We start from the raw sequence: 12,252 nt of genomic DNA, 5'->3' as shown, positions 1-12,252 counted from the left end.
ATAGCATAGGCGGAGGTAGCCTTCGAAGTCTGGGGGCACGATGATGATGATGTCAATTATATATGCATATATGCATTAGATCAGTCGACTCCACCTTTGACGCTGGGGGGGGGGGGGGAACCCTACACTCCTCCGTATCTCCGCCCATGGTGCATAGGACCATCTCGTAGTTTACGAGAGAGAGAGAAATAATTCTTGTATTATTATCCCCCCTATAAGAAGGGACGATCGTCCCGTAACAGAACTGCCCCATAAAACCCAGTGGACCATGGACTGGGAAGCAACCGATAGAGGCAGCCTCCATGAGATCAAGTACCATGATTTTCAAAAGTATGTAAATATGCAAGCCCCCCCCCCCCCCCCAGTTTTCACCATGGGGGCTCCGTGATGTTGGGACCACTCTATTAGAACCTCCACAAGAGGGGAACTTATTGAAGTCCAGGATAAGGGTCCAGAGACTGACCTTATTTCTAAAAGTTGTGTTCACTATGAATTTAAATCAGTTCAATATAAGTAGGAAAAGTCTCAATCCTAAATTAGTCTGGTGCCCTGGATACGACACGAGGGCCACGGGAAGTGTTGACCATGGGCAAGAAAACCAATTGTGTTCAGAATTATTGATGGGTTTCGAAGGTGCATCAAAACCAAGCGCGGATCCAGAGAAAGGCGATCGCTTCTCCCAAGCGCTGAATAATGTGTGGTAAATTTAAATGTGTGGCATTTTTTACATCTTTACGAACCAAGTATAGTTTAAATATATTTCATACAAATATTCAGAGTTTGCGAGCTAACTATGATAATTTTTTAGCAGAATTTTCAGGTTGTTTGAACAAAATATCTTTATTAATTTTTTCTGAAATTTGGATTTATAGTAATGAAGTGAACTTGTATAATAAGTTGGATAATTTCAACTCGTTTTTCTGTTCCAGAGAAAATAGCAGGTCGGGGGGAATCGCAGTCTTTGTACGGAAAAATCTTATTTTTAATCAGATTGATATTCATTTCACTACGGCTGAATGTATCCTATTATTCAGTAGGGAATTTAATATTGCACTCTTATCTATCTATCGTTCTCACCAATTCATAATAGCTGAATTTAATAATGAGCTCCAATCTGTTTTATCCAACCTTAATTTCGATAATATTATTATTATAGGGGATTTAAATATAGATATTTTCACAAACAGTATTGACGTCCTTGATTACCTGAACTGTCTAAGCCAATATGGTTTTAAGTGTCTGATAAATAAGCCTACTAGAGTGAGAGATACATCCACTTGCATCGATCATATTTTTTTTAAATCACAAAATAACCCATCCACTATTTCTTCTGGAATAATTATTAATAATCTAACTGATCATTTTCCCATAGTTATGAAACTGAGCCATAATACAGTTCCAAGCTCAAAAATTTCTGATTGTAGGTATTTTACAGTAATCGACAAAAATATGCTCTCTAATTTTCTAAATAGTTATAAATACAATTGGAGGGATAATGTTGATATCGATACGCAATATAAAACTTTTGCATTTGCATTGAATTCTATTAAAAATAATTTCAAATATCGCACTAGGAGAACGCATAAATTTAATAATAACTGGATGACGAACGAATTGTTACGTATGGTTCGCAGAAAAGAAAAACTGTATAAAAAAATGCGGAAATATCCATTTGATAGAATCTACAGAACAGCGTATCAATGCACAGCCAATGAGCTTAAAATCCGTATTAAATTAGTTAAAAATGAATATTACAAGCAACAGTTTATGAAATGCGATACTAATAAAAAGAAATGGGAATTTATTAACAGTATTGTGGAAAAACAAAATAAAGCTATTGTGTTGCCAGATTCTACTGATACTCTACAACTTGCAAATCAATTCAACACCCACTTTGATCATATAAGCCACAGTACGTCTTTATTTGGTAACAATGATGATTTTAAAAAATACCTTGCGCCTACCATAAATTCCTTTACCTTTTTTGATGTAGTCGATCTTGAGGTACATAGCACTTTAAATTCTTTTTCTAAAACTAATTCGTTTGATTACGATGGAATTAATATTTACTTGATTAAAGAGTTTGCTGCAAATAATGTCGCATTTATCACAAAGTTCATAAATACCTCATTTCAACTTACTGTATTTCCTGAGTCACTGAAACGAGCCACTATCACTCCTGTTTTTAAAGCTGGCGATAAAAATTCTCTGCTGAATTATAGGCCTATCTCAATTGTACCGATTTTTTCTAAACTTATTGAAAAAATTCTTTCAATTAGAATATATAATTTTTTGTATTCTGTGAATTTTTTTGCTAAAAACCAATTTGGTTTTCTAAAGGGACGAGGTGCTGAAAATGCCCTTTTGGCCTTTTCGAAATTTATTTATAATGGCATTGACAAGAACAAATTTACTGTTGCAATATTTTTAGATATTTCAAAGGCTTTTGACAATGTGAACCATTATATTCTCATTCAAAAACTTAATTCAGCTGGTATTCGTGGTCATATTTTAAATTGGTTCACTTCATATTTATATAATAGAGAACAAAGAGTCATAATACAGGATAATTTCAGTAATTATGTCCATATAAATAGAGGAGTCCCACAAGGATCTATATTGGGTCCTTTACTTTTTCTGATTTTCATTAATGATCTTCGTAATTTAGAATTTGACGGTTCCATGATCACTTATGCCGATGATTCTGTTTTAATGTATTCGTGTGATGATCTTGACAGACTTAAGAATCATATTAACCATGATCTTATATTAATTCAAAAATGGTTCTATGCTAATGATTTAAAATTAAATTTACAGAAGACAAAATACGTTAATTTCAATCTTATGCAATCTGATTTACATCTTAATCTAAAATTTCATACCCTCGCTTGTGATTTTCAACCTCATTGTCATTGCGATGCAATTCAAGAAGTAAATAATATTAAATACTTGGGTTTAAATGTAGACAGCAATTTAAAATGGAAATCTCATGTTCATGAACTACTTAAAAAACCCCGTTTTGTTTTATATAATTTTTATTATATAAGTAAGAAAGTTTCCGCTAATTTCTTAAAAGACCTTTACTATGCTTGGTTTTATTCACTTATAAATTATGGCGTAATTATATGGGGTGGTGATTATAAAACTAATTTATTGCCTTTATTTTCAATACAAAAAAGAGTTTTCAAAACTTTGAATCGGGGTCAGATTCATTCCTCTACAATTTTTAGAAATCTTAATCTACTTCCTTTACGCCATAATGCTATTTTTCGTATTATTCTGTTCTTAAACCGTAATAAAGGCTTATGCAGTTTAAAAGATAATGTTTCCGAGCGTAGACCTCATATGATTTACCGTATTCCTACTTTTAGGAAAGAAATTTTTCGTAAACATTTTTATTATTTAGCTCCGAAATTATATAATTCACTACCGTTAGAAATACAAAATATACCCACACACGCGGCATTTAAAAAATCATTATTCAAATTATTAATTTCAATAGACGACGTAGACTCTTATTTTGACCTTTAGGAGGAGCAATAAAATTTATTCAATTTAGCTTTGCCACTTTAATTATGTATATTTTTTCAATAAAAAAAAAATTTGTTCTTGTTTGTGTTTGTCTATGTATGTGCGAGTTTAATTTTTTTTCCTCATATATTTTTTATCTATAATGTTTTGTTTTATTTTACATTTCTCGCCATGCATTAAGAACTTTGTCTTTTTTTGTGTTGTGTACGTTTTTTCGTTCTTGATTTTTTTTTTTTATCTTTACGTATTTTTTTATTCGACAATGATAAATTTGTCGCTTTTATGTTGTATATCTGTCCCTTTTTTTTTTTTAATGTTTCTGTTCATGTCGTATATTTTTAGATATTTTATTCATTAATTATGTAAATTTTCAATCATCCGTACAGGCATCACAGCCTCTGGATGATAAATATGTTTTGTTTTGTTTAAACTAATCTAAATCTCTGTATGTTGTAAATGAATAAATTGATTTGATTTGATTTGAAATTTGTCTGTTCCGTAACTTGGTAAAATACGGGATGATCATCCACCTACGGAATAAGTCGCTTCTCCGACACATCACCTTGCATCCGCCTGCCTCTGCTCCCTTCACAGCTGAAGATATCTGCTTCGGCTTCTTTCGCAGCTGAAGGTTCCTGCCTCCGCAGCACATGCCCCCCTCCTCAAGAGTGAGGGCTCAAGCCCTGGGGTCCGGGACGATGCTCATCATTGGTTTTTTTTCACCCTATAAATTCATCATGAAAAGGGACTCGTGAAAGTTTGGTATGGAGGTCCGCAAAAATTCCCAGCCCAGGGGTCCCGCGGCAGGATGTTGGGGCCATGCCGCTGCATTTAAAGCTGAAGATGACTGCCTTCGCTCTAGCGCGGATCCAGTGGGGGGTGGGAGAAAGGAACGATCGCCCCTCCCAAGAGCCGAATAATAAAATGTTTCGGTCCCGTAAAATACGGGACGATCAAACTAACTCACACTATTCGCCCCTCCCGTCACATCGTCCTGGATCCGGTTAAAACTTTCTGAAAACATCCGTAACTCAACCAAAAGTCGTATGCGCATGCGTGCGAAACATCCATCCCCGAGATTGCTCCGGGATAAAATACCAGAGATCTTTCCGGAGAAGAGAGAGAGCGCAACGGGATGAAGAGGCTTCTGCCCGATCCGCGAAAACTCTGGTGCAATAAATTAACTCAACAATTAATTTTCACCTTAATTTTTGTCGTATGTGCGCAAACTATCGACCAAAAATATCTCGACGAGGCTTTCGAGATTTCAGATTACACATGGTTGACTGAGGACGGCGATATTTACGGCTCGTGGAGTCCCCATGCGGCTATCAGGTAATTAATTAATTAATTAATTTTTTAAATATGAGCGATAATTAAATTATAAAAAATTATTATTTTTTCTTCTATTATACTAAAATACCCAATGTGATAATGCATTTGATTAGCGTCTGATAAGTGTTTCTTGATCTTTACCATGTCCATGGACCCCCCCCCCTCTTTCCGCCTGAATTATCCGCCCTGGGCTCAGCCCTCTATCCCTGGAAGTACGACTTTGTCTCCAAGTCACTATTGTGGTCACTCCTATGATTGAATACTTTCTTGGTGATTTTTTGGTCACTCACTGACCTGGTTCCTCCACTCTCTAGTCTACTCCCATGCTTAAACACTCTGTAGGTCACTCTTTTGGATGCTCACTGATCTGGTCCTACTCAGCGTGACTCTTGGTCGCAGTCGGAGTCACTCATTTGTTTATTTACATGCTTGCACACTGTTTTGGTCACTCACATGCTTGCACATTGTTTTGGTCGCTCACAAGTTTGCACACTATCTTGGTCGGTTTTTTGGTCATTCACGGACTTGGTTCCTTGCTCTCTAGGTCACTACTATGCTTACGCATTCTCTAAGTACACTTTTGACCGTTCTCACTTTCCAGGTCACTCACGTGGTCGCACAATCATTTTGGTTGCTCACCAGCTTTTACACTTTTTGATCGCTTGCATACGCTCTACGTCACTCTTTCTGTCACTCCTCGACCTGGTCCCTCGCTGTCTAGGTCAAATCTTTAGGTCACTCACACACTTCCACACTGTATTGGTCTCTCACATGCTTGCACACGCTCTGGGACATTTTTTTTTTTTATCATTCACATGCTTGCACGCTGTTTTGGTGACTCACGAGCTTGCACACTGCTTTGGTGTCACTCACTCTATAAGTAGAAGCGGATTTTTATAGTATTTACTGCCTGTGACTTATAAACATTTTGCTGCCTTTCTCCCATTCTAAGTTTACTAAGTTTTTTGATCACTCATTCTTCAGATATGCCGCTCTGGGGGCGCACAGAGGGTTATGAAGTAATAAAGCATTCAGTGTGAAATGAAAAAATATGCCTCTATACACTTTCAGAATCCGGCAGAACTGTCGTAGAAGCAAGGCAATCTCAATCCATGGGGCCCCCATGCTCTTGGGTCTCATACTTATGGGGAGGGGCCCCACATAATGAGATCTGGTGTTATGATTTTGAAATGCAAGTATGTAAATATGTGAGCTGTTACGTTTCAGTTGAGTATGGGGGTGGGGGTGGGGGTGGGGGGTGGGGGTGGGGGGTGGGGGGGGGTGGGGTGGAGCAGTGCATCACTTTATCCGGCGACCCCTGTGTTGAGACTGCTATGCTTCCCTCTAAAAGAAGGAAGCTCACTGAACTTTAGCCCAGGGTGACATGCCGGGAGGGTAGATTCATTGGATCGTCCCGTGGTTTACGAAGACTTATTGCCCCCCCCCCCCCATATAGTTTGGCTCTTGGGAGGGATGAACACCCACCTTCTGGACCTGTGCTTGGCCCAGGGTTCCAGAGACTGATTTTATTGATAAAAAAAATTTTGCTCATTATAAATTTAATTTTAATTAAATACGATTCGATAAGTAGAAAGGGCCTCGCTCTTGGATGAGAGTAGGGGGAGGGGTGGGTAAGACAAGAGGGCCGCGTAAAAAGTTTGGTGTGGACCTTGGGATGGACGTGGGTTGAAAACGGTTCAGAAACACTGCTCTAAGGGCTATGGATCCGGTTGAGAAACACTGATTAGCTACTAAAACTGTAATTGAGACAAGCCCCAAGACTTTCTCAACAATACCGTGGGCCCTGGGCCAACCAGTGCACTAAGTCTCCCTTCCCCCCCCCCCAAAAAAAAAAAAGTTGGACGTAATTGATTTTAATTGCTATGCACGGTCATCTGAGGTAGAGCCGTCTTAAGAGCACCATGGCTCGCCGGGCCAAATGATTAAATCTCAACCAGATCCCTTTTTTGTGAGGCCCCCGGGCCGTGGCCGGGTGGGCCCATGCCTTAAGACAGCACTGATCTGAGGCCCCCCCCCCCACCCTTGTGCACCAAGACGGTTCGGACCTGGGCCCGTTCTCAAGATATCAAAATATGGTTTCAATGATTTTTGCTCAAATGTGTGTATTATATATAGGTTGTAATCAATGGGTTTATTGACATACTATATAACTTGATGTTGACAGATCGCCCTGCTATGACGAATATGGATTCGCCCAGATTTGCAACCCGGAGTTTTCCAATGCAGCCGCCTATAGGCTTATAGAAGCCACGAACACTTGCGGATTGGGACCTAAGGGACGCCGGGAGTTCTGCCGTCAGACTGACAGTCCCAGAGTCAAGGCAACGTGTGAAATATGCGACGCCAGGATACCGGGGGCGACGCATCTGCCACAGCACATGACGGACATCAACACCATGGAGAACTTGACCTGGTGGATGAGCGAGACCATGGAAGACGGGATCGAACATCCCGGGCAGGTCAATTTGACATTGCACCTTGGTGAGTGCTTTATTAATTAACTAACCCCCTACACCAATTCCGTTGCTTCGGCGGGGCCCTAGGGTCTATATTTCTGAACAACCCCCCCCCCCCACGCGACCGCAAACCAAACTTTTTAAATATGAACTAAGTGGCTCATTTGCAGATCACTCAGGTGACCCGCAGTACATTTCCAGTTCGCTTAAGGAACCTGCGGCATATTTACATATCACGTGGGTGACACGCGGTACAGTCCTAGTTCGCGTAAGCGGCCCGCAGCACGTTTACAGATCACATAAGTGATCCGCGGTGCAGTTTCACGTCACTTACGAGACAGGCGGCATATTTACAGATTACTCGAGTAACCCGCGACAAAGTTCCCACAGAATATTTACAGATCCCAAGTGGGCCCCCGGTGCATTCCTACGTCAATTAAGTGACCCGCGACGTATTTACGGATAATTTAACTACAAAAATAATACAAATAAATATAATTTTTTTGTTCATTTTAAATACAATTTTAACGCATTTAAAAGAAATGCATAAATATGCAGTTCAAAAAATACGGGTTTTCTTACTTTTTAAGCATATTTTTCATTTATACTGCATTTTAAGGCATACTTCGGTGCTTTTATTGCGTTTTAAGCATATTTTTCATTTTCGTACATATTTTTCTATTTTTATGAATATTTTTCTATTTTGTAAATATTTTTCATGTTATTTGATATTTCTGCATTTGAAATGCACGTTTTTTTTTTTATCATGTTTCCTCTTTAGGGAACTTCAGCATTTCTGACTGCATATTTTTACGCATTTTTAAATGCATATTTTTACTCAATTTTAAATGCATATTTTCTTATTTTTGAGTGTATTTTTTCAGTTTTACTGCCTATTTTTGTTTTCTCTCAGGTCATACTTCAGTGCTTTCGATGCGCATATTTTTTAAACATTTTAGTACATATTTTTCAGTTTCCGTACACATTTTTTCATTTTCGTTCATATTACTCTATTCATGCATATTTTTCTTTTTCGTAAATATTTTTTCATTTATAGGTCATATTTCTGCATTTTTAAATGCATATATTTCTTTTCATTTTACGCATATTTTTCAATATTCCCATAGAGCATATTGAAAATTTTTTTAAAGCATATTTTTCTTATTTTGTACATATTTCGGTATTTTCAAATGCATATTTTGAAACTTTTATGAATTTTTTTTCATTTTTCGGCATTTTTAGATGCATACTTTTTACACTTTGCATTTTTAGTCCCATACTTTAGCATTATTACATGAATTCGTTTTCATTTTTTGCACATATTATTGATTTCATTCCATATCTCGGTATTTTTAAAAATGCAGATTTATCTTGATTTTTACATATTCCAGCGTTTTCTAGAGCATATTTTGCCTTTTTTTAGCGCATATATAATCCCGGGTCTAGTTATTACATTTGAAAATTTATTTTCCCCCCAGATAAAACGCGTGAATTTTAAATGTAATTTAAATATTTCATTTTTGGCAAAATACCAATATGTAGAGTATAGTATTACCACAGGGACTGTGAATCCATCAGTTTTCGGATGTTGAGGATGATGATCCTCGATGGTGGCCAAAAAAGAGGCCCTGGACATCTCCCAAAACAGATCGATATAGCGAGGCTCCAGACGGCCGGGCTCTCTCTCTCTTTGTCTCTCTCGTTATAACGCTTTTTTATACAGCGATAGTCTTCTCTAAGTTGCGAGAGTGAATACCCGGAAATATTTTCCACGTGGAAAATTTCTTTTCAAAACATTTCTCCAAACTTTCTATAGAAAAGTCACTTTTTAGGAGTTTGAGGAAAAGCGCAGGTGTAAAGGAATGCGTGAATTATGAAATTTTCTTTAATGGAAGATTAATTTATAATTTTTTGTTGCGCTGACAATTTAATTTATATTTTGTTATTCTGAGAATTTAATTTGTTTGTTTTTTGTTTTTTTTTTAAATTTGATTTTATCGTGAAAATTTATTTTTTTTTGTTCTGAAAATTCAATTTAATTTTGAGAGTTAGGCTGAAAATTTAATTTAATTGTGTTATCTGATGATTTAATTTGAATTTGATTTTGTTATGAAAATTTAACTTAATTTAATTTTGTTATTCTGAAAAATTTAACTTCATTTAATTTTGTTATTCTGATAATTTTTAATTTAGTTTTGATTTTGTTACCATGAAATTTTAATTTATATGTGCTATCCCGGAAATTCAGCAGACACTTTCTATTCTGGAAATTTAATTGATATTTGTTATCTTGGAGATTTAATCAATTTCGTGCGTTATTCTGAAAATGCAATTTGATTTGATTGCAATTTTTTCATCCTGAAAAATTAATTTTGCTATTCTGAAAATTTAATTTCGTTATTCCGAAAATATTTTTTTAAAATTTGATTGTACTTTAATTTCGTTATTCTGAAAATTAAATAAAATTTAGTTATCATGAATGTCTTTTAACCTTTTATCCCAATTTTTGGAAAATTTAATTTTATCTATTTAATATACAAGTTGGATATTCATTTTGAACTATATATTCATTTTATCTATTTAAAAATAAATTAAATCTTTATTTAATTTATTTTTATCATTCTGAAAATCGAATTTAATTTTGTTATTCTGAAAAAAAATTTATATTCGTTATCCTGAGACTTTTCTTTAATTTAATTTTGATTTTGTAATTCTAGAAATTTAATTTGATTTAATTTTAATTCTGCTATCCTCAAAACTAAATTCAGTTTTGTTATCCAGAATGTCCTTTATCCTTTGTTATTCCTATTTCTGAAATTTATTTTAGTATTTTTCTGTTATTTTGAAAACTTAATTTGATTTAATTTTGTTATTCTGGAAATTTTTTTTTTGATTTAATTGTAATTTGGTTTTTCTGAACGTCATTTATCTTTTTGTTATCCCTATTTCTGAAATTTTATTTTCATTTCATTTTGTTGTTTTGAAAATTTAATTTAAGTTTGTCATTTGGATGATTTCTAAAGCCGGATTGTTTATGAGTAGTAAAACTTGAAATTTTAGTAAATTTTGTTTCATTTTTATTAAAATGATCGTTATTTAATATTAATCAACATATTATAAATGTATTGAAATTTATTCTGAAGTGATTATACATATATGATGTTCAATTTTTTTGTGATTTTCAACGACTAGAATTTAATTACATACTATATTTTTTGCTCTCATTTTCTAGATATTTGAGCTTCGTTATTTCTTTGACTTGTGTTTTTGATTTCGTGATTGGTGTTTAGGATTTCGCGATTTTGTGATTTTGTGCTCATGATTTCGTGATTTTGTGATTTTGTGCTCATGATTTCGTGATTTTATGATTTATGCTTATGTGATTTCGTGATTTTATGATTTATGCTTATGTGATTTCGTGATTTTATGCTTATGTGATTTCGTGATTTTATGCTTATGTGATTTCGTGATTTTATGCTTATGTGATTTCGTGATTTTATGCTTATGTGATTTCGGGATTTTATGCTTATGTGATTTCGTGATTTTATGATTTATGCTTATGTGATTTCGTGATTTTATGATTTATGCTTATGTGATTTCGTGATTTTATGCTTATGTGATTTCGTGATTTTATGCTTATGTGATTTCGTGATTTTATGATTTATGCTTATGTGATTTTATGATTTATGCTTATGTGATTTCGTGATTTCTGCGTATATGTTATTTCGTGATTTTGTGACTTATGATCTTATTTTATCTCTAATTTTGGGATAATTTTACTAATCTTTGTGATCCTGCCAACCACGTTCGTGATTTAATCACGAGTTTTGCAATCTTGTTACCAATTTCCATTTTGTGGTCATTATTTTCCATAATCTTTTTTAATATTCTTCATCTCGTCATTTTTTTTTTTTTAATTTTGTGATCTTTCACTCATCTCTGAGAGATACATCACCTACTTAAATGATTTTTCACTAATTTTACGATTTTTTTTTGCTGATTTTCGTGACCTTTACTTAATCTCCGTGATCTTGCCATTAATTTCATGGCATTAATTTCTCGCCACTAATTTCCACATGAATGTATCAGTAATTTTGTGATATTTTTGCTTAATAATCTAACCTAGTTTTCCGCAATGATTATAGATTTCTCTGTACATCTCCATCATCTTGTCTTATTAATACATAATGTCTCATCTTGATATTAATACGTTACGCATGTACATATTACACTAGTTTTAATTATCGTGCCGCTAATTTCGTGATTTTTCTGTCAGACTTCGCGATTTCTGTTATTTTCCATATTTCTCCGTGATCTTATCACCAATTTTGTGAATATTTCGGTAATTTTTTTCCTCCGTACATCTTGATCTTTCACTAATTTTTATGATGTCGTTTCTATTTTTGTGATTCTTAGCCTAATCTCTGTGATATATCTCTTGCCACTCCATTTTTTTAATCTTTCTACAAATTTTGTTTTCATTCAACCCCCGTCACCCTTACACTAATCTCAAAGAAACATTTGCTTTTGTGATTTCGATTATCTGCCAGAGATGTACTTGGTGTGCCATATCGACTTTTATTGAATTTGGTCAACAAAATTTATAAAACAGGATCTTTATGATTAAAGTTCCACTTTGTGAAATGGCTGTCAAAGGAAACTACTGGACAGAATGTTATCGAAGATGGTAATAGTTTACAGAAGGTCATGGGATTAAATTTTGCACAAAGAAAAAGTTCAAAACTCACCACCAGCGGGGAATGGTGCTGTATGTAAGTAATATTGTTGAACGAAAAAAAGACACGAAGACATCGGTTTAAAATGTTTCTAATCGTTTCTAAAACGAAACTTTGTGGGGTTATGCAAAATCGCAATGGCTATATGGCATAAGGCAGGAGGAAGTTAGAAT

The 12,252-nt window shown here is 34.9% G+C and overlaps 1 protein-coding gene across 1 annotated transcript in view; it reads left to right on the top strand.

The window, feature by feature from the left end:
• Positions 1-4,658: 4,658 nt before the first annotated feature.
• LOC149083885 (laminin subunit gamma-1-like) overlaps positions 4,659-12,252 on the top strand; it is a 45,734-nt gene continuing 38,140 nt past the window's right edge. The window contains exons 1-2 of the mRNA XM_089234256.1: positions 4,659-4,866; positions 7,052-7,368. Coding sequence (XP_089090382.1) covers positions 4,667-4,866; positions 7,052-7,368 — 517 coding nt within the window. The 5' untranslated portion in view covers positions 4,659-4,666. The remainder of the gene's footprint in view (positions 4,867-7,051; positions 7,369-12,252) is intronic.

Source organism: Pholcus phalangioides, unplaced genomic scaffold, assembly GCF_987345545.1.
Source record: "Pholcus phalangioides strain wild (caught in Gottingen) unplaced genomic scaffold, Ppha-v1.0 ptg000008l_1, whole genome shotgun sequence".
In the NCBI taxonomy this organism is placed as follows: domain Eukaryota; kingdom Metazoa; phylum Arthropoda; class Arachnida; order Araneae; family Pholcidae; genus Pholcus; species Pholcus phalangioides.
The sequence above is the reverse complement of the archived record's forward strand: the minus strand, read 5'-3'. Positions and strand labels throughout refer to the sequence as shown.